This window comes from Lycorma delicatula, chromosome 9, assembly GCF_047948215.1.
Source record: "Lycorma delicatula isolate Av1 chromosome 9, ASM4794821v1, whole genome shotgun sequence".
Classification (NCBI taxonomy): domain Eukaryota; kingdom Metazoa; phylum Arthropoda; class Insecta; order Hemiptera; family Fulgoridae; genus Lycorma; species Lycorma delicatula.
In genome coordinates, this window is record NC_134463.1 from 62,882,093 (window position 1) to 62,906,902 (window position 24,810).

Sequence of the window (24,810 nt, forward strand, 5' to 3'; positions counted from 1 at the left end):
TGAAGAAATTCCTGGAAAATTATGAAGAAGGATTTTATCTCCGGTGTGAGATTTACCAAAGAATTGAGTGGTAGGATTTATTTTTTCGACGGACTTTTAACAGGCGATTATTACCTTAAGATGTTACAAGATTTTGTTATTCTATAGAATTTAAATAATACTTCTGTAGCAAGATAGGGTACCTCCCCATTTTTCTCTTTAGGTTAGAAACTAACTAGATCAAACTTTTTTATTTTTTGGAAAGGACAAGACTCTGAGTAACAATTGATTAGCCATCATGTTCAGGAGTTGTGATGCTTTGCAGTTTTCCATTTTGAGGTATCCTGAAGATTGTCTTTTTTAAATCCAAATAAACAGAACCATCTCAAATTGTCGGGTAAAAATTCAGTTGTTTTTATGAAATTTTGTTGGAAAAATATGAAATTCTATTTTAGACGCCGCCGTTCTTCGTAAATGTAGAAGGATGTCACATTAGACACTTTTTCGGATGTATATTAAATATCTATTAATAAAAACCTTTTGCACAGTTCTGCCCAAGAAGACCGTCAGTTTGTTTCTGGCACCCCCAACTAATTTTCAGTCAGAAATGCTCTGTTTTTAGACTATACTATATACTTTCGATTAACTAGTAGACCCTACACACAAACATCAAGTTTCAACTCGCTCACCACTGTGACACACTGCATAAGTACGTATGAAATATACACCAATACACAGACAGGATAACCTCAAACTGAGGTTATGTTGCCTGTTTTCAACATTAAATTGAGCTTAATTCAAGAACGACTCAACCAATCTTCATAAAAGTTTCACTTGTATAACTTCAGATACACTACTTTAGCAAATCTAAATTTCAATGAAATTGATGAAGTAATATTGGAGATTTTAAGCCACATATTTTATACATAGGCCCTGTATATATATATATATATATATATATATATATATACAGGGGGAATTGGCTCGTGATACTAAATCAGAAACGTATACCTCCTCGTGGGATGCACGGTGTATATATATATATATATATATATACAGGTTGTCCCATATAAAACAACCCAACCTTATATTGGTCGGTATTGAAATATAAAAAGGCTTGTGTAAATGTAATTTTTATTATTACCATCCATTTCCTTACATTTAGAGTAAATGTGGGAAGTGGCCGCCATCTTCTTGAATACAAGCTTCAATTCTTTTTACAGCGATTCTTGCAACTTTTTTCAAAGTTTGTGGCTGGATATTTAATACAGCTTGTTCAATATTGACTTTGAATTGTTCAAGTGTTCGTGGTTTGTTGCTGTAGGCTTTTTCTTTGAGGTAACCCCGTAGAAAAAAATCCGCCGCAGTCAAATCTGGAGATCTTGGTGGCCACAAGCCTCGACCGATAACACGATTACCAAAGAATTCCTCAACGAAATCAGAAGTTGAACCTGCGTAGTGCGATGTCGCACCGTCGTGTTGTAGCCAGCAGTGTCTGTCTTCCTCTTCCAAGAGTGCAATGAACTGAAATAAAATATCCTGATATCGTTCTGCATTAATGGTGTACTCGAAAAAAATAGGACCGATTATTTTCTTCCGCGATATCGCGCACCACACGCCCGACTTCTGCGGGTGTAATTGTTTTTCGTGATAAACGTGGGGATTTTCAGCACTCCAAATTCTACTGTTTTGGCTGTTTACGTAGCCATCCAAATGAAACCGTGCTTCATCTGTGAAAAATAACGAATCCATAACATTAATTCCCTCACGCAGAAATCGACGGAACCGTTGACAATATTGTAGCCGTTTTTCTTTGTCTGGCTCAAGAAGTCGATGAACCGTTTGAATGCGATAAGGTCGTAATTGTAATTGTTTGGTCCCCGATGAATAGTTGATTTAGACACAAATTAATTTCAGCAGACAAACGTCTGATCGATTTATTTGGCGATGCGAGTAATCGGTCTTTGATTTCAGTGACTGTATCTATATTCAACACTGACGCACATCTTTTGCGTTCCTTGTTATTAACAGAACCAGTGTCTCTAAATTTTGCAACTAACCTTAATACTGATGTTTTGTTAGGAGCTGGTTTATCTGGATACTTATGGCGAAACAAATCTTGCACTACAACCGCTGATTTCGTACTGAAGTACGACTCAACAATGAAAACACGTTAATCTAGCGAAAACACAATCTTGTCTCTAGCAATACACTGAACGTTATGATTGCATTGTTGTTACTATCGGTAGTGTTCTACTGCGTCGCCGCGATGTTCAGATGTTGGACGAGTCCATTTCAGTAACGAGTAGGGTAGTAAGCTTGACTTTTGAAATTTCATGGATGAGTGATTGATTGATGGGTTGCGTTTATATGGGACACCCTGTATATATAGTATCAGGAGCCAATTCCCCCACCGATTCTGTTGAAACTTAATAGCTCTTTTAACAAAAGTTCCCAAAATGTTCTGTGAAAATTTCAACATTCAAGGACTTATAGAAACAAAATGGAAGCTTTCAAATAAAAACATCAATTTCAGAAAAACTACATGTTTTATTCATTACAAAATAGCTGAGAAAATAATTAAAAATAGATGATAATTAGAATTAGAATAATTGAATACAATTAGATAATTATTAACGATTATGAATAATTATTAAAATGCTTTATTTAACTTGAACAACTGTTTTAACAATACATCATCTGCTTTTAATCATTTTTACCAGTTATTTTGTAACGAATAAAAATGGGGTTTATCTGAAATTGGTGTTTTCATCACTGTTATATTATTTCTCTCTTGGACTATGTATGTGAGATTCATGATACGGAACCTTTCAGTCGAATTTTGAAGCACTTCCGCTTATCCATTTGCTCTGAAAGTTTGCATACAGGTTTGCTCCTGATGACAACGCATTTTAGCAACATTTTCAAGTCGCTATGATGCTCCTATATTGCCAAATTGCTAAGTGAAAAAAATGCTTCTTGAACGTATGCCTCCTCATTTACATGGATATTTTCTTAGTGAAAGAAATTTTCTTGGTAAAAGATAACCTAGCCTGTTTCGGTAAAATTGGATCTAAAATTCGCACGCGTTTGAAATACATGATTTTACCAAAAACGTAGGGTTCTATCTACTATAACAACTGACTGGAGCTAAATGATAACACGCTGTAAGTTTTATAAACAAGTGAGGTATATATTAGAGTATACAGTTGATACTAGAAATTCTGTACAGTAGCAATCGAAATTTTGAGAAAATTTAGTACTTTTTAACTGGATCCGAATTTTCGGACGAAAATCGCAAATATCTCGAAAACGGTCGTCCCTAGCGCTCTGAAGAGTTTTTTCGATCCCCCTCGTCGTTACCTCATCTGTTTTCAGCGGTGCCCGTCGGATGATAATATTTTCAAGTACCCTGTGCGCCGTTCGGAAATTGGGGAGGGGGTGCGATGGGGTGCCGTCGTAATATCTCGGCAACCGCTTGTCCGATTTTCATGATTCAAACGGCGTATGTATGAACAGGTTAAGCACTAACTGTTGAACATACCTGGTACATTCTTGATTGACCGGATCTTGGTTAGTTCAGCCGTATTTTTTGAATGCGCTCACCCACCGTAAAACGTACCGATGTGATCTTTCGCTAAATACGCTCAAGCTTGTGCGCTAGCGCAGCTGTAAAGTTTAAACTTATGAAGACTAAAAAGTAGAAAATAAGAAATATATTAAAAAAACTTTTTAAAACCACACTCATATTAAATGCACTAAAAAGTAGAAAATAAAAAAAAATATGTAAAAAAATAAAACACTATTAAATTAAATGGTAAAATTAAAAGGTAAAAAATAATTTTAGGACGGTATCTCAGAATGGATTTGGCAAGCTTTGATGGTAATATGTAAGATTATGTGAAAGTCATAGCTTCAAATTAAAAAGTTGATGTTTTTGCCAATTTTTTCATATGTGTGATGAATGACCTAAAGAGTGGGGTGCAAAGATTTGTAGTTTGACATGAGCACCCTAATATTTAGGCCGTTCATCAGGTATATGAAAAGATTGGCAAAAACATCAGACTTTTAATTTCAAGCTATCACTTTCACATTATCTTACATATCACCATCAAAGCTTTCTGTCACTCCATTCTGAGATACCGTCCTAAAACTATTTTTTACCTTTTAGTGCGTTTAATTAAGAGTGGTATTTTAAATATTTTTTTTACATATTTTTTATTTTCTACTTTTTACAGCATTTAATATTAGAATGTTTTTTTAAAATTTGTTTTAATATATTTTTCATTTATATTTTTATTTAAAAGCCGTCTTTTATTTCTATAAATCTTAGAAGGTTGAAATTTTAACAGAAAATTTTTAGAACCTTTGACAAAAAAACGTTAAAGTTTCAGTAGAATTTGTGAGGGAATAATTGAGTCATACTACCTCTTCGTGGGACACGCTGTATAAAAAAATTACATTTTATGTAAATGGTATTTTCTTCTCGTCATACCTCAAAACGTAAAGAAAATTAACCCCCCAATTCCACCATGCGACCGAAGTAATACTGTACTTTTCTTCGAAAAATCAGTAAAAACATTTTTTTTTATTAACTGCCTTATTACTAGTAATTGGGAAAACAGAATTTTTGCATAATCGGTACTTCATTGTATACTACAAATGTGTATCAAATTAAATGATTTTTATCACAGTCTTCTGTATTAACACTGATGTGTTAATGTAGTGATGTGACTGTATTAACATTGACCTAATTTTTAAACTTTATACTTTTGGAAAATCCGTACTCCAATATCAGTAAGCTAAAATATAATATTATGTTATATTGTTCTCTTTCTTCCATGGATCGGTACTTATTTAATAAGTTTGATTTCACTAAGAAGAACTGGAAAAACAGAAAATTAGAAATATACAAAAATCTTTTAAGGTTGAGGTTTTCAGGGATTGATTTGTTTCTTCAAAAATAGAAAATAATCTTCTTGGATAATAATTTATATATATTATAATATAATACAGTCTGGAATATTTTCCAGAATTTACCAAAACCGAAGATATAGGTATTGGAACTGAAAGTGTAATTAAAAAAACTGGGATCTTTATATAGTATAACTTAAAATGAAATGTTCTAATTTTTCAAAATTAGTTTATTAAAGCATACAATATAAAATAGTAAAATTAACATTTTTATTAAAAACCGAGGTAAAAGAAAAAGAGTTACTAAAAATAATATATTCATTATTGTTCATTAAAGTAAGTCATTTGGTTTTGAAGATTGTCACATCAATTTATGTGTTTACGGATAGTTAGCATAAAAATATCTTACGCAAAGATTTAACTGTTATGTTAAAACCATGCACGGGATTTTTTTATTTTTAAGTTGCATCAACTACTAATGTCATTAGCGATTTTTTTTAGGTTAATTTGTTATAAATATTTCTAGATTGTATCTGGGAGTCGATCGAACCTGAAACCTTCAGTATAGCAGATAAGTTACCAGCCACCGAATTTGGCTTTAGTCTGTTTATTTGTGTAAAGACTAATAAACTTTAATTAAAAAAAAATTCTCCAACTAATGTATTTAAATTACAATTAGAAGATCTTATTTTACAGAACCAATATTACTTTTTCGATGAATTTTGAAATAATTGTGTAATTAAAAAAAACTTAAAAAGCTCTAAAATATGCATGAATTTTGTAATTCTTTTTTATGTTTAGTTTTTTCATATGTTTATGTTTTAAATAATTATTAGGATTTTTAATTACATCTATTTTTTATTTTACAATAATTGTATACCTATGCTGCTCTGATCAAACTTTATCAGTTTCCCTTGATTCGTTCAGGCAAATGTTGGAGGAGCTTCTTTTTTATTCATGAAGTAACACATCTATCCATTTCTAAATTTATTCCCATATGATCTATATGTATCATTATATAGATTATTTTATACACATTATATTACACGTAATATACACATTGTATATTACATATTACATATTATATACATTATTTTCCGGTCATAATAAAAGATTTATTTATTTAAAATAATATAACTAACAGTTTTCTACATTATTATTTAATTTAGGCCTTATCTTTACTTGTTTAAGTTTTGATTGAAGAATTAAAATATACTAATTTTTTATACTTTTCTTAATGTCGTCATTTTTTATACTTCGTTATTGTTTAGGTTTATTTTAAATGCAGTATATAAATTACAACTAAAATAAAGAATTTTATTTTATAGCATTTTAAAACGCTCATATAAAAAAAATATATTTATCATAGAATCATAAAAATAAAATATGCTGTTAAATGAATAGAAGCAATTTAAAAAAATAATAGCATCTCAGTTTACAAAGGGCCGATCGCGAACAATGACAGTATATTCTTAGGAATGAATAGTTAATGTGTTCGTAGTTGTTATTTGATCAATACATTACTAACAATAGCTATTTAAAATCAACTTACATGGCAGATCTCTTTTTAATCCTCTGAAATTCTTTCAAATCTTATAAAAATGAGTTTGGACATTTATGTCAGGTTTTAAGAAAAGTATATTTATTTATTTATGTTTTTCACTAATAACGGGATATTGTCCGATAACAATTTCTTATAATGATGAAGAAAGATAAATTTTTTTAGCGTGTGAAAAGCCTGATCATGTTTCGAACCTAAAACCAATCAGTCGTGTGAAAGGCAGAGTGTTATCTACTCTTCTACGGAGTGCAATAGTATATTGTAATTTTAAAATAAAATTTTTGAACCAATTCTCTAAAATGGCAATAAACGTTTTTTGTTTAATCTCTTGACGGGTTATTACTTTTCTGCCTAGCGATATAGCAAAGTATAATAAAAAAAAGAAGGTAAGACCAAATTTCGAATTCTCCTAACCAGGAAATATGAATAATCTTTCAAAACTCCCTCTTTTCTTTTACTTTCCCGTCTAGATAGGGCTATAGGATTAGAAGGGAAAGTATTTTAATCGATCCAGTTTGGGCATATGGGGGTTTTTACCAGATCTTGACGTTTTGACATCTAAGGAACTCAAAAAACCAAAATACCGGATGTAAATTCTCCGTATGTACGTGTGTGTGTTCGGTGTCGCACTTTAAATCACGTTATATCTCCAGAACTATTTGACCGATTTTGATCAAACTTGGTCAGATTACTTCTATATGTGGGGCATTAATACCGTTAAATTTTCAACTTAAAAGGTCAAGGAGGTGAGGTTGTAGAGCAAGGTCACCTTCAGTATCTCGAGATTTCGCTTAATTTTCTTAGGCATATTTGTTAAGAATTAAAAAATAATATTACCAAAAAAGGTTTTTTGCAAAATCGCACCTCTAACCCCAAAAAATTTCTGTAATTAAACTAGTGGCTAAGTGAGTATAGTATGTCGATATTTAACCCTTCTCACAACAAGAGAGAGTCTTACATAATTGCTAGTATAGCATTGATGTACAGCTTCTATAGTCGTCTGATATGTTGTGACGTCAGAGGCAACCAATAGAATTAAATAAATGAATAATATTTGAAGTGTATAAAATTATTTTAAGTGGCCAATTGTACCGCCACACACGCACGAATGAAATATGGTATACGCACGCGCTTTAGTTAGAATCATTGAATTAAATAAACAGAAAATATTATAATTAAATAAAATAATAAATGCTTTAAATTATAGTGTGTTGTGCGCGCGTGTCTGTTTAAGTCGTGCATCAGAAAAAGCCGCGTGGCGGGAATGTCCTATAACTGTGTTGTAAGTTTTTTTTTGTAATTAGTAGTTTTTTTAAGCTCTTGATTATCTTAATGCATAAATAATAGTTATTTTTTTATTTTAGGTGTGGCAGATTTTATAAAAATTAGTTGTAATATCTTAATTAAAAAAGTCTTTATTTACGAGTATTCTCCATTATTTGTTCGTTGTTGAAGTAAGTAATTTAAAAATTGGTGTTTGTAAATTTTGTAAAAAAGTTTATAACTTTTATTCTATTAACTTTTGTGTGTGTATATATGTATAAAATTTTACCACATGAAATTTTACAAAGAGGTTATACAATTTACGAAACAGCGTACTATATGTTTTATAAGTTTATTTATTTTTACATAAGAAAAATTGGACAGTAATTGAGGAAAGCGCAAATGAAAAAAAAAAAACAAATACGCTATTTTTACCTGTGGAACTGTGGGATTGCTTATTATTGTAAAGGAATATTACATGTATAATACTAGAACTTACAATTCAAATATTACTCGTTCAATAACAATCAGTTTCATTGCCTGGTTGAGGTTGACTTAATATAAATTTTTCCAACCGTATTCAGAAACGATTTCAGATTTTTTGGTATGGTAGGCGAGCTCATTTTCATCTGGGCCACTGAGTCTAGTTTGGTTTGGAGCCCTTGGCGAGCGAAGCTCCCCAGAGGGCGAGCCTCCTCAGTGTTCCCCCGTTCCCTGTTCCTCCGTAGTGTTCGTTACTCTAATGTTTGTGACAATAATATTGTTAACAGTTGAGTGCTATAACGTATTTTCATGTATTTGCCAACTTTTTTTGGTTATAAATAGTACAAAAAACACTATAACAACACTTTATATATTTTTTCTTAATTGTTACTTTAAAATAAATTCAAATATTTAAAAAAAAACATTCAGCAAAAATGACCCAAATTTTTGTTGTTGTTGAATAATCAGTCTTTGATTTGTTCTCGGAGAAATAAATATTTCTCTCATACCACTCAACCTGTTAAATAACAGTTAAAGCACTCAGGTTTTATAGAAATAACAAAAATAAACTAAATTAGAAAAGGAATAATAATAATAATAATAACTAAAGTACACACATCTATGACGATGCGTAATGTATTTAAAATTCGTAATATATTTCTGTTGCCATGGTGATATGAAGTAAAAGGATTAATTTTTTCTTTAATGTATATCTTTATTTCACAATTTCACCTCTAAGGAGGCTAGGGCCTAAGTTTATGTTTTAAGACCTTTCCTGTAATAACACGAATGTAACTTGGAAATTTGAAAGCAATCGGTCAATTGGTTCTCGCGTGACAAACAGACAAATAAACAAACGTTCGGCTTTACATATATAAGATAATGTGAATTCTTATTATTTGATGAAAATAAAAATATTTTTAAAAAGAAGTTTTAATGATGTCTAAAAGAATAACGAAACATTTTCTTCGATTATAGTTCAAACAAATCACAATAATAGTAATTTTATCAAACGTGGTTCGTTGGTATGATTATACAATAAATAATTAGAATATAAAACCCACAACAAATCTCTTATGTGTTTAGGCGCTCTCGGAAACGAATTCCATCTTCAGGAACTTAACATTTTTATATTATTCTTAATAAAACTAAAACTTCGTTGTTTATGTAAACTATATAACATATAACAGGAGTCGTCATGTGTTTAAAATTATGTCGACTTAACGTCCTTTCATTATGAATGTCTCCGCCGACACAATTTTAAACACATGACGACCACTGTTATATATTTTGTACACTGTACATAACAATTTTACTTCTGACAATAAAGTTTTAGATTTATTAAGAATAATATTAAAATTTTAAGTTCCTGAAGATGGAATTCGTTTTCGAAAGCGCTTGAACGCATAAAAGATTTGTTGGTAAATGGGTTGTGTATTTTAATTATTTATTACACAATAATAGTATTTGAAAATCTTAATTATTATTAAATAACAACAAACGAGCAAATCAAACTACTTTTTTTAGTTAATTTTGTTAAGAAGTTCGTGTTAGTCATCAAAATAAAATAAATTATATCGCTAGTATTAGAATATAATGAAAACATTTACTCACTTGGTTGTGAATTGTTGTCTTCAGGATCGATTAAAAATCCCTTATTCGTCACACCACCGTCCATATCGGCTGACAATCTATCGTCGAGCGGATTAGAATTAAACCCAGTCAATTTGACCTCCTGTAAACCATCCTGACCGTTTGACTTCATGTCGTATTCTTGTTTATTGGTGAACATTACCCGCTCATTAAATCTTGTCTCGGTCTCACAAACATTTCGCTTAATCACTTTTACTTTTGTCACTATAATTTTTTTTTTTAGTCACTAATTTTATTTTTATCACTATTTTATTTATAAACACTCAATAATTTCACTCGTCTTTAAATAATAAATTAAAATCCACTCTGTATATTTTACCTGAAACATAAAATAATTTATTTTTCAATACATATTTTATTTATATATTATTAAAGAATGATTAAAAGTAATAGTTTAAGCCGATTAAAGCATTAATTATTACATTTTTGTATCTTCGTATAGGTACTTCATTTTAGTAACAGCTATAGATGATACTAGTATCGATTTTTAAGTACAATAATATCGATTTCTACGATGTAAAATATTATATAGTATCAATATGTTTGTTCAATATATTAAAAATTATGATCTGAATTATTTTATGTTTATATGTGTTGCAAATTATTAAACGACCTTGAAAGATGAGGAAATGTAAGGTAAATTAAACGATTTAAAATGGATATACTCTCGATTAACTTCTTCCGTATTTATAACACTGTGACCGTTTGGCTGGCGATTGCAGTTTCGATTTCCGTTGTACCTAAACATACGTTTATTGGTTCGTTAAAACGTTTATAATAAATGACAACTGAAAGAAGTAGTTGATTAAAACCAGTACATATTCATTCGATTAATTTTTTTTTTATTATTGATGAACGTGGAATGCGGAAGGAATTTTAAATAATTATGTTTTATGCTAAGAAGAAACCCTGAAAAACTGTCATTGAGAAAATCTGGAAAACAAGAAAATAAACTAGACTTTTCAAGTTTAAAAACAGTTTTTTTTTTGTTTTTATGATTATCAGTAGATAATGAAGAAAATGTATTTAAAAGAAAATTGTTGTATAACAACATAATAAGGATATGATAAAACATCTGAATTACTATGTATTTTATATGAGTAAGATTTAACAGGATATTTAAATTAGAAGGAAAAATTTAACGTCAACGTAATAAAGACAATAATACACACAATTTTTTTCAAAAATGAGAAGTCATCATTTTAGGCATTTCCAGTCGAAAGAGTAAAGTAAGCTTAAGAAAAAAAAACCTCTCACAGTAAATGCATCAGAAGGGTGTATTTCCGATTTTACTTAACCTTAAAACCTTCCCAAAAACCAAGTTTTTCTCTCCGTTCATACGAATCAATTCGCTTGAAAATCGATAAGGTTCTAATTCTACTAGGTTACGTTATCCAACCAAGTTTAATTATGTTACATTAATAAGAAATACTGTGGCAAATAGTGTAAAGTAACAAATTAATGATTTGTTTTAAAACATAAAACAACACATTCATTATATTCATTGTAATAAGGAATGTAACACGTGTTAAAATGCTTTTATCTTTTTTTTAACATAAGGATTCACAGCAAGAAAAAAACATACTAAAACTTTTTTTTTCATTAAATGTGATAAACACGGAATATTAGTCCGTGCCGGAACTTTTTATTATTCAGGTATAATGTACCGTACATTATAAATTATGCAAAACATGTTTTACGAATGTACAAAGTCTTTTCCTTATTATTCTACTTTGCAAGAAAAAAAATTATATAGGATTGTTAAGTTAAATAAAAATAAATATGCGTTTTGTGTATTTTTTTTTGTAGTTCAAAGATTTTGAAATGTACGTTCATACAGATGTGTACGAATAGAAAAAATAATATTTGTAACTTTAATTGATTAAGAAAATTTTTCGTTCGTTTTTTTAAATTTTTATTATGTTTGTTATTTATTTAAAGTAGTATATTAGATTTAATTATACAAAACTATAATGAGAAACATAAAATTGATTTCTGAATAATTGTTTTATTTATTTATTTGATATTTCATTCTGTATATTGTCTTAATGTTAGTGTATAATCTCAGAAAAATTGCGATACTTTTTTGTTTTCCTGCTCATAATGTATGTATATAAATTTTTTAAATTATTAAATCACCATTGCCCTCCTTTTAGTATTGCTGAAGCTTTAAGTAATATTATCCAATCGGGGAGAGAAAAAATCTTATTTTCAAAATTTCTTTTTAAAACGAAAAATCGTTAAAAGTATTTTAATATGTAATATACGAGTGCTAGAAAAACGCGAAATGTTATATGAAAAAAATTATATTTTCTAAATATACAGTAAGTACCGTTTATAGTGGCATCGGATATAATAAAATATCGGATATTGTGACCAAAAACTTATCTCATGGTTGGTTTGGTATCCTGTTAATACATAAATATATATTATGTATAATGTTTATAATTACATTGGTCGTAGTGACATATCAATTATTATGACTTATTTTTTCTACTGCAATGCAATATTTTATCGTTTATAATGATGGACGGAAGTATTATATCTACACTGTAGCTACAGAAATATTTTGACGGTTAAAATGAGTCACCTTTTCCTTTTTACCTGTACATGTACTATATTCCTTGTTTTTCTTATCTTCTTTCTGTACCATATTGTTGTAAACTGAAGCAGCCTCATTCAGTTGTTATTAATCTTTTGCTGTGAGCGTATCATATCGTGCGGGTACAGTATTTTATTTTACGTATCTGTGCAATTCATTTAATAGTGATTTAATTATGACTTCGCGAAAAACTTTCACGATATAGGAAAAGGCGCACATTACCTGGCGGTTAGAGTACGGTGAAACTAATAAGGATATTTTCCTTATAAGAATTAGGCGTAGGTCATTTGATAATATCGGTGGTGATATGGAAGAACCGTGAAAAATTTAAGAAAAATTTTGAAACAAATTCTAAAAAAATCAAAAAAATTACGGCCTAATCAAATAATGATGTAGGGCCAAGCGCTGTTAAAATGATTTAAATACCAGAGGGATAGTTATATCCCTATTAGCGGCCCTATATTACAAACTAAGGCGAACGATTTTCATGGAAAACTCGGTAAACCACATGAAATAACTTCAGCTTGGTTACAACGGTTCCGTTAGCGTTACGATATTGTGTCGTGGAAAATAAGCGGCGAGGTCGCAGCAGCTCCAACCTGTGTGTCAGAAAAATGGCTAGAAACCATTTGGCCAAAATTAAAAGAAAGGGTTATTCGGACGATAAAATCTATAATGCTGATGAATCCGGTCTTTTTTTAAACTGTTGCCAGAAAGAACCCTTTGCCTTAAACCCACGGTCAGGCGAACCCACGTTTTGCGAAACTTGTTCGGGGGGAAAATTATCAAAAGAAAGACTAACAGTATTAATTGCTAGAAATATAACTGGAACTGACAAAAAACTTCTGGTTATATGGAAAAGTGCTAAACCCCGATTTAAAAAAATTTGAAATAGCTTTCTGTTATGTACGAAAGTAATAAGAAAGCTTGGGTGATAAGTAATATCTTTACGTCTTGAAAATGGGATCGTGAATTAAAGGTTGAAAAAAAACAAAATACTGCTGCTCATTAACAACTGTCCGGCTCATCTACACGTTGAAAATCTTTTTTGTATAAAGTTAGTGTTCTTATCACCGAAGACAACAGCAGTTTTACAACCTCTAGATCAAATCTGTAAAAGTCCACTATAAAAAACACCTGATTTTTACAAATGGTACAGGATCAAAAAAAGGAAACACAAATAACTATTCTGGATGCTATAATTTTGGTTGGAAGATCATGGAATGAGGTTTCTCCGCTGACTGTAAAAAATCGCTTTCGACATGCAGGATTTTTTCACCACAAATTGGCGAAGTTACTGATGTCGCATGCGAAGAAAAATCTTTAGCGGAATGGGGCAATAGTCTGCAAAACCAATTGTTGTCAAATGCATTGTTTGAAGATTATCAAGAGGTTGACAAAGAGACAACAGTCGTTGAACTTTCCTCCTGGCCTTCCATAAAGAGTAGTCGTCCTTATTTGAAGGTACGAGATTACTGGATACATTTTAAATGTCTCCTCCTTGAAAGAATTTAGAAGTCGTTTTATTACCTTCAAGTAGCCTTATTTAAAGACATAGAACCTCTGATCTCCTCTTGAGACGTCTCTTCGTTAAATGTGGTCCATTATCTCCGGTGGATAGTCTGCTTCACCTTGCCTCTCATGCTCGTCTCCAGGCATTGAGCGGCAAGCTGCTTCCTACAATACCGAGATCAGGTGTTCGGTCGCATAGTCTACATGAGCAGAATATTTTAACTCAGTGAGTGCGTCTCGTTCATCCTCGACACAGTTCCTGTAAGACTCCCAATCTATTCTGTTATTGTGTAGAATCGGGGGTCTCTTCTTCCAAAATGTCACTGTGCGAACAGGCGAATGATCAGACTTAAGTCGCCAATCCTAGCAGAAGATGCTATACCAAAAATCACATAAACGTCTAATAGGTCCTGTACCTTTTTCAGGTCTGATGGCCAATATGTCAGTTGTAATCCGTAGATTACATCAAGCTGTATGTTCATAATGCAACTCCTTAAAGCTCTACCTCGGGTTATTGTAAAAGTCGTGATTCCCATATAAACATATTTAGTATTCCAGTCCCTACCCGCAATGAAACACGGATCCAATGTTTTAAAAAACTCGATAAAATAATTCACTCGGGATCATAAGCCTACGAGGGTGTAGGCTGCCGATAGTTTGAGGGACCGGAGCCAGTCAAAACTTTCAATTGAGGTCGCTTGGATATGATTACTGCTGAAATTCGGAAAAAGTGATGATGTCTTATCGTATTACAAGCAGCGCAGTGTTCCCATGCCCCCTACCGTATGGATGGTTAGTTGAGAAGTCTGCGGGGCGCCTCTTGGGTGTCTTCTCACAAGCATATAACTCATGTTTTTTTCGGGCGATGGTGGTTTTAAGGTAGGTGATTCGTTTCGGCCTGGCTGATTAAGGTCGGTATCCGTGATGTGATATATAAGATGATGCCTTCCTTGTTTTATATGTCTGCTATCGGTACGATGCAAGACGATTAGAAGTAGTAAGGCAGCTCGGGGATATTGGATCTACGTTAGATTTAAATTTAAACTGGAAAAGCCGGGCCGAATGGTCAGTTGTGGGGAACGTCATGAAATATTTGGTTCTTTAGCAAGTTGCAGAGGGAGTGTATGATGGGCGTGTATGACGGGTGATTAGGGATCGCTTGGGCGTTCTCTTGTCGCCAAGATAGGCGCTCCGTAGTTGTGTTTTTGTTTGGTTATTTCGTAATGTTCGTTTATTTCGTTGGTAGGGCTATAGCTCAAAATTTATATATTTTATTTCTACTCATTTCTGTTCATTTGAGTAGTTTGTTTTTGGCTTTGTTTTGTGTTCATTGATAGTACGTTCTTACACCGATAGAAATATCATTCGTGGCATTTAAATCGATGGCAATCTGACGGAGATCAAGCTGTTAACTGAGAAATGTTATTCAGTGTGTGGTTTCAGAAGATGACCTCCGATAAAGCCCATCAGGACTAGATACGGAGGGAGTGGTGGCGTGGCGACCGGAATCGTCTCATGGCGGGATTATTCCCTTCGGAGTCAGGATGTATATAGAGAATAACCCCTAAGATAAGGTAGTTTTGATCAGTGATAAGAGTTTCACAAAGTAGGACAATATCTAACGATTTTGTGAACGCCTCTAATTCTTGTCTGCGAGTAGCAGGATCATTATTCTTCCAGGTAGCTACTACAAATTAAAATTTAAAAAAAATTAAAAATAACATTACATCATTAAATACTTAATGTATATTAGTAATCAAATAGATTTAAGACGATTTGAAGTTAATACTGACCTAGAAATCCGACCTATAAACAAAAAGGACCACACCTCAACACGTTTTAATGATGTAAAATGTATAACGTAATTTAAATTCAATGAGGTTTTCTAAAAGAATTACAAAAAAAGAACACACGCCTTCTAAATTCGGTTGTGAACAGAATGGAGAGCAATTAAAGCTATAATAATTGATGAAAATTATCGGTGCGTAGGTAAAAATATCTTGATTTTATTACAGAATCTGAAATATTCCGGGTCTTTTTTTTAATAAAAAATCACTTTATATTATGCTCAATGTCGAAAGTAGGAAGGAACAAAATTTTTGAATTTATAATGAAAAAGCTACGAAAGAAACATGAAATATATCAAAAGATTTATTTGCGTTTAATAACATTTAAGTGAAAGTCTCATACAAAATTTTATTAAAATGTTATTTTCAATCAACAGATAAGAATAAAAATTATTCACTTGCAGTCATGTATGTGTTAAAAAAATTAATTTATGGGTGTATGGAAAAATTATTTTTAGTGAAATGTGTGCGTTTTTTACATTAGTGTTTGGAATGAAGTTTACTTTTTAGCTTTAATTAAAAAAAAAAAAAACAATTAGCCTAAATTAATTCTGGAATCTTATGTAAATATTACGTGAATCATTAAATTTATAATTAACGTTTTATTAATCTACATAACGCATTGTTCTATTGTGTGTAAAAATTGCTGCGTCCAATCAGAACCACAAAATATTTTTTTTTTTTTTTTTTTTAAGAAAAGGTATTTAATCATATGTTCTCTTAATTACTCTGTATGATTTTAATCAAATAATGACTGAAACCTTCTTCATATTGTTCTGAAAAGAAACACATTGGTATTTTTTTTATAAATATTGACCGTTCGCCAAAAATAAAAATTATTGGAGATGAAATACTGGGATGGTCTTACAACAGATATGCGTGAGAAATTTGGAGTTAACTCCAAATTAAATGCACTGAAAAAAAATGTTCACCCTCCCGATAAAATAAGTATCATATTACTCTGATAGCCACGAACATAATTTACTTGTGTAAGAGATGGTCTATGAATTTTGTTAACGATTAATGAAAATTATAAATCTGTAATAAAGAACAAAAAAATATATGCGGTTAAGTTTTAGTTACAAAGAAATATTAGTCGTATTGAAATAGTACCCTTTTCTGATTGCAAATTTTTCCGTAAGAATATTCTGTTTCACCATAACATACGAAGATATGTATTGTTAGTTTTTAAAACTCATTAATGATTTCTTTAAACGTTGACTCAAGCATGCATTATTATTACTGGATACAAAAGTCTATGGATTAACATTTTTTCAATCAATGAACATGTGCAGGCTAGAACAATAATGAGAATTATTAAAGTTGTAATATATCTAGCAACGATAAATATAAATTCGGTGATAGTTCAGTAATTTTTATTGTTTCTCAGCTTTTAATTTAAATCTACTGACCAAATTATATCGAAAACAGGAATTTTTAACTCCATTTAACATAAAGTGTAATATCTAAATATGTATTTAAAATACACTTTTATCTTACTGCTTCTTGATACTCCTTCCTGACATCTATTCTATTATTGGATTCTAATTGACAATGCTTTTTGAAATGGCTGTCCAGAGAGAGATGTACAGACGGTAGTATCTCATTATATGAACAAAGAAATCCAGCTACGAGTTCTGAATCAAAAATATATTTCCAGAAAATTGGGTTATAAGAATCCCGCCTTTATTAGTTCAGCTAATTATTGATCTTATGCGGGCACCATTTAAGGGAGAAAAGCAGGTAGAGATAGGTTACGGGCTAATCTCCCATCATATTACACCAAGAATTTACAAATCCCGGTGAAATTAGCTTTTGGACCTAGGATTGATATTGCAGAATTCATAATGAGGAAAACCCAACGATAAGGAAAAGGATTGAACGATGAGAAATATCTGCTAATGATATAACCGCAGTAAACAATCTTTGTTAAAGGAAAATTGAAGATTGCCTCCAGGGAACGGGCGCTCATTCCACCGATAATTCTTCCGGAGATCCGGCTTTTTTACCCAAATGAAAGTAGCACATTACTGGTAAACGGTTTTACTTAGACCAGTACGACGAAATAAAAATTTAATTTTTTATCAAAAATTAAAGATGTTCGAGAATAGGTGTAGTGTTCCCACAGAAAAAACCTCAGAAATGTTTTTGAAATTCTGAGGTGCTTGGAAGAATCCGTTACTTCGGAAGGAAGAAGCATATAACTTCTGCTAGTTTAAGTGTACTCTATTTTCCAAAAAAACTTGAATTTTTCTAAAGATTAATTAATTAGTTAAGAGAAAAAAAATTAAATATAATAAAAACGTTTTTTCATTCGCCTTTATTGTTATCTTTAAATATTTTTTCTACGGCTGTTTTATAACGTTTGAATTACGCGGCTAGAACCTGTGTCATAATGAGATTCAATATGAAACAGATTTTCAGTATGGTGCAGGTGTTCAACTGATCAAAAGCCTACTCTGTTCAACCACTGACCAATCTGAAACGGATATTGTTTTATGTATATTGTGTTTTTAGATTGATTTTATAAGAAAGCTACCTATTGTAATGAGTGCCATGATTCTACTTTTGGAAAGTTTAGACATATTCGCTTCGCTTTTAACATCCTTCAGACCCCAAAACCACCGTCAGTTCAAGAGTTTACGCAAAATTAGGGAAGTTATCGTAATTTTGCGATAACTTCACAAAAAAGTGGAAAAAAAAAATATTTTTTTTCGCTTTCTTGTGGATACGATAACTTCCATAATTTTGCGCCAATTACTTTCAAATTTATACATAAAATGTAACAACCCAAAATCTCGGTCGAGTTCGTTAATGGACAATATCGGACCATCGTGGTGGAATGGGGGGGGGGGGATTTTACGAAAACAACAAAATATCGTTATAACTTCTTATTAAGTAAAATGTCAAATTCGTTTAAAGTTCCTACTAGTCTTTGAATAAGGACCTAAAACGTATCTAAGTAAAGTGTTTGATATCACCAACCATTGGCCCAGAGGGTGGAAAAAATGGGGTTTCAGAGAGAAAAAAATCATATTTACCATAATAGGTGCAGTATCGAATCGGTTTAAATTGGTCATTAGATCTGTAAACATTACCTAAAACTTTTTTCTGAAATAATTTTTGATATGATCAATTCTTACGGCAAGGGATGACCAAAATTTTGTTTCAATTGTAATAAGATGGGGCTTATCGTATGCTGAATACGTGAAACGTTTTTTCACATGCATTGTCGTATTGAGTAAATTTGAAGTTTTTCTTAACTTTAAGGTGGAAATCTTTTTTATTCCCTAGTTAGCACTGGTGAAATCTACCTCCGCCTTCCGGTGTGCCGAATGGGATATTTTTTTTTACTTTGATTTTAATCCGATTTAGTAATTAGTAACCAGAGGTTAATTTGAACGTGCACCGATAGGTAACTAAGTTTCTCTATTACACTGTTTATCCTTTTGTTAATTATGTTGGATTCTGAGGAAGAAATATCCTTATCAGCGAGCGATATTAAAGAAAAGGCAGAACGTATGACTAATGACCTAGTACCACAGAAACGTATTTTTTAATGTATTTTGAAAAATTATAAAAAAATATTCCGTAAACAATGTATTCTATCATTGATTTAAATTAATAATCCCAATATTTCTCAGCCGAAGAAAAAGTACGGTATATAACTCTTTATATTGCCCATTAATGTACTCTTGCAAATTAAGTTACGTCACTCGTTAAGGTTCGTTTAGCATATTTCGCATTCGTATGTATCATGATATGGCTGTCATTATAAGCTAATTGCATAATCTCGTATTATTTTAGGAATTCAGAATGATTTCATTATGTTTTTACTTTTTTCAGGGTTTCATTCTTGGTTTCTCAAATGTATTAATGTATCTGAACAATGTAGATTCTTTATATCGTTTTCCAGTAAAAAAAAATCTTACAACAGTTGTAGGAATTTCTACAAACTGTGGGTTGTTTCTGATGCATAGCTTATACACACAACTTAATTAAAAATATTTATCAATTTATTTAAATATAATATTTTTCGTTGCTTTAATTCAATTATTCTAAGTAAAGCGCGCGCGCACACCGTATTTAATTCGCGTGGGTGTGGCGGTACTAGCGGCGACGGTCGGCACTAACTGAACTAATGTAATTTCACAACTTACATAAAACAAATTTCGCTTGTACGGTCGGCAGAATGGTGTAGCCGCGAAGTTTAACGCGCCAGGTACCGAGTCGACCGGGTGAACGAGTACGAGACCCACTCAGACAGAGTTATTTTTAAATTTTAAATATTATTCATTTATTTAATTCTATCGCTCAGCTGTAATGTCACAACATAGCAGACAACCACAACAGAATTTTTTGCGATGGGGTGCGATTTACAAATGTTTTATTTTGCAATTATTATGATTTTTTAATCGTTAACAAATGTGTCAAAGAAAAATATGACATTCATTTGGCGAAATCTCGAGATTCTGATTGTGACCTTGCACTACAACCTCACCCGCTTCACTTTTAAGTAGAAAATTTAATGGCATCAACGGTCCATATATAAAAGTACTCTTACCAAGTTTGATCAAAATCGGTCTAGTAGCTCTGGAAATATAAGGTTATTTAGAGGCCAACACCGTACACAGGTGTACATACGAACATTAATATCCTGAAAATTTTCATCCGGTTTTTTTTGGGTTCCGTAGGTGTCAAGATTCAGTGAAAACCGCATATGCCCAATTTGAATAGATTACAGTACTTTCCCTTCTGGAGCTATAGCGCTATCTAGACAGGAAAGTAAAAGATAAAAACATACCGGATTAAAAATATTTATCATAATCTACCTCTTTTAACTGTAACCATGAATTTCGTTGATAAATGTTTACGATGATTAATATTTTTATTTTTTTTAAATTGTAAAACCGTTGTCAATTTCAATAGAATGATATATATCTTTCTAGAAATATATCAGAATTTTTTTCCTCATCTTTTATCGTTCAAATAAAATTTTTTTCTGATTTTATCTGCTGATCAGTATGATTAATAGAGTAATTAAAATATATTTGAATATTATACAGTAATATTATTAAATAATTGTGGTTCAACGTTCTCAACGGTTGATTAATTTAGATATATTCTACTTTTTTTTAAGCTATGTTACACTAAATCTGTTCTATATTTCGTAATAATCTAATATTGTGGTAATGAATTAATTAAAAAGTTATACTGAAATGTATACATAATATATATATATATATATATATATATATATATATATATATATATATATATATATTTATTTTTTAAATGCACACGAATAATAATTTAAAAAATCAGAATAGTATGATTTTATACCGTTACATATAATAAATATATGTAACGGTATATATTTATTATATGTACGGTATGTATTTATTATAATACAACTAATTATCATACGATAAAAGTTTTGGTATAATTTCCACAAAAAAAAATATAAGATTTCATTAAAACTTAATTATAAAATTAAATGCTGTAATTAACTTACCTATTTAAATTTATTAACTAAAGTTCTTTTACATTGAAGATATTTATGAAGAAAAGCAACTTGTTAATCAAACAAAAATAATTATATAAAGACAATTAGCACAGTTCTTATCAATTTTATAGATAAAGAATATGTTATATCACACACGATTATCAGGCCTGATTATTTAATCAAGTATTAAATATATTAATTTAATATTTCTAAATGGTCAGTTGATTATGCAATTATCTTTTTTGATATTTATCTATATATATAGACTTAGTGCTTAGATTAAAAAAAAAAAAACAAAAAACGGACGGTCGTGTGCTGTTATAATCGTTGATATTGCAACGAAAAGCTGTACCACTGGATATCTGAAACAAACAAAAAGACAAAAGAATTAATTCAAATGAAAAAGGTAATAAAATAGCTGACATTAAAGTTGTAATACTTTCCTGTTTATTGCTTATTTTTTCGTATGTGGAAAAATAATTATACATGAAAAATGTTACCTAAAATTTCTTTTTTCGAGGTTGGGATTAATTTATAATAACATTCTTTTGTAACATTATACGTTTAAATAAAAAATAAAAAATCGGTATTTTTTCATTTATTCCCCCAACTTCAAAATTATCTTCCAAGAAAACGTTTTAATTTTTCTACGATTACTGTATTAAATGAATGAGAACAAAAAAATTTACAAAAAAATTACGTAGGATTTCTTTTTTTTGGGTGTGGGGAGTCAATTATGATGAAATTTTAACGTTATATTTCGACTTAACTTTATTATTTAAACTTTTCACAACATTAATAGTTTAAATAAACAAAAAAAATTTTTTTTTAAATTAAAAGAATCGATATTTTAACTTTGTTTAGCTTTCTCACTACCATTATTCCTCCCAAAGTATTTCTTTTTGGGGCCGTTTTTACTACTACTATACCTTTTCTTTTTCTGTTTAGCCTCTGGAATCACCGTAAGGTATTACTTCAGAAGATGAATGAGGATGATATGTATGAATGTACATGAAGTACAGTCTTTTACAGTCAGGGTCGACCGTTCCTGAGATGTATGGTTAATTAAAACCCAACCACTAAAGAACACTGGTATCCACGATCTAGGGTTCAAATCCGAATAAAAGTACTACTGCTATACCTAGGTAGAAATTAAAGAATATGCAATAAAAAAAGATAATTTTCTTTAGATTTTTGGGGCTGGGGAAATTCTGGGCCAAATATTTTTTTTTTAATGGTAAGATTGGCATGCACGCATGTACTGAACTTAACATAAAGTGGGGTTATGTAGATTAGTTGAGTCGTTCTTGAGTTAGGTTCAATTGTTCTAAAAAAATGAAAACTTTGTGCCTCGAAAATCTCCAAACTTACGTGATTAATTTCATTGAAATTTAGATATTCTGTAGTAGTGTATCTGAAGTTGTGTCTGTGAAAATTTGATGAAAATTAGTTGAGTCGTTCTTCAGTTACACTCAATTTAAGATCGACAACAAACAACATAACCTCAAAGTGAGAGTTTAAACTTGATGCTTGTACATAGGGTCTATCGTAATTTGAATTGTTTTATATAGTTGCGGTTATAATAATTTAATTTTCTTATCAACAAAAAATATATTTTTATATTAAATAAAAACTAAACCACCGGGTTAGTGTTTTGATTAAATTCGTCATCGCAAAATCAGCTGATTTTTAAAGTTGAGAGTTCTAAGGTACGATTCCTTGTAAAGACAGTTGCTTTTATATGGATTTTAACGCTATATTGTAGATACCGGTGTTCTTTTCTAGTTGGGTTTCAATTAACCACACGTCTCAGGATTGGTCAACCTGAACCTTTTCTAGACTACATATTTACCGGTATATTTACACTTACATCGCACTGCATCTACAGCTACATCAGGCCTTGGTAAGCCGGTAGTAGCAGTAATGAATTTTTTTTTGCTTGATATCGCACATAAGCTTGAAACTTGTTCGTGGAATGTGGAATGTAGCGTATGAAAAATTCCATGCCTGACGGACAGGATTCAAACGCAGGACCTCCGAATGAAAGGTCAAGATGCTACCAATCGCGCCACGGAGGCCGGGAAATTTGCTTGTATAAAAATTAAACAGACCCGGGAGTAGCTGGAAAAACCAGCTGGGGAAGTATATGTATATATATTAGATTAAAAAAAAAAATTATACCTCTTTTAGTTTTCTCGTTTAATTTGTTTTGTACATCTTTTGCACCAAAAATTGTTCAAAATAATTGAAAAAAAATTATATAAAATAATTTAACGAAAAGTCGGTCGTCTTGTGCAGAACTGTGCAAGAATTTTTTTTATTTTATAAGACGTAATCATTATTTTACATATATTAAAAATAAGTAATTGAACATTATTAAACATTTGATTTGAAGTTAAGCTTACTTATCTCAAATCAAGTCGGTTACAGCCAATCAAAACAAATTATTAACCTATATATAATATAGTTACACGAAAACAGGATGGAATAGATTAAGTCGTTAAATATATATATTGTTTTTACATCTTAAAAATATATTTTCTGTTATTATATATATTTATTTAAAAAGAAAAAAAACAGAGGTTAACCATGAATGTTAATTTATTTTTAAAATTAATGCAACAATTTTTAGAAAGGTATTAAAATATATATATCTTTTTTTAGTAATTTATCATTATTTATTAACACACATTGTAAAAATTGTGGTTAAAGATGTCTTTAACTTATTTTAATATCTCTTTAAATAAACGGATGCAGACGAATGCAAATTTGTTTACTGAACCTCGCTGAACTTCCGGTAATTATCACGGTAAACTGTACAACTAACAAATATAAGATCAAACTGGATTTAGCCAAACTTATTTGTAATACAACGGACTCATATGAACTTATAAGCCATGTATAATGACGCTATGACACACACATAAATACATAATACGTACTTTATTGTGACTCAAGGGATGTACACATCCTAATTAAGATTATTACTAAATGCTTAGTATCAAAAATTTGATTAGATTAATTCTATATTAACTGTAATAAAGTATAGAGAGACAAGATAATTTAAGTTATAGTATTTTACCCGGAGATATATGTCGTTTTATTAAGACGATGTGGGCCGTAAAATCATGGACTATTGTATTAATTATATTGCGTAATAAACCTAAATAGTAATAATAATTATGATTATTATTATTACTATCAGTGAATAACGGTTGTCTGTTAAAACGCCCCGCTACGATTTTACGCAATTTTATGTCCACATACACGAATCTATATAGGCTAGTCTACGTATCTGCACGTCTTTTAAATTAGCGTTAAAAACAATTATACATAACACTTCCTTGTACGAGTATTTATAAATATATTTTAAGTACAACGAACTGTATGTTGACATTTTTATTTGTTTTCTTTTCTCAGTTCAATACTGATTTTCTATTTTATTTTTTTTTTGACTTATCATTATTCTTATTATTATCATCAGGTTTTT

The 24,810-nt window shown here is 30.6% G+C and overlaps 1 protein-coding gene across 1 annotated transcript in view; it reads right to left on the reverse strand.

The window, feature by feature from the left end:
- LOC142329964 (sodium-independent sulfate anion transporter-like) overlaps positions 1-24,810 on the reverse strand; it is a 270,984-nt gene that overhangs the window by 104,247 nt on the left and 141,927 nt on the right. Inside the window, exons 3-4 of the mRNA XM_075374952.1 lie at positions 21,330-21,682; positions 9,815-10,172 (exon numbers count right to left, since the gene is read on the reverse strand). Coding sequence (XP_075231067.1) covers positions 9,815-9,992 — 178 coding nt within the window. The 5' untranslated portion in view covers positions 9,993-10,172; positions 21,330-21,682. The remainder of the gene's footprint in view (positions 1-9,814; positions 10,173-21,329; positions 21,683-24,810) is intronic.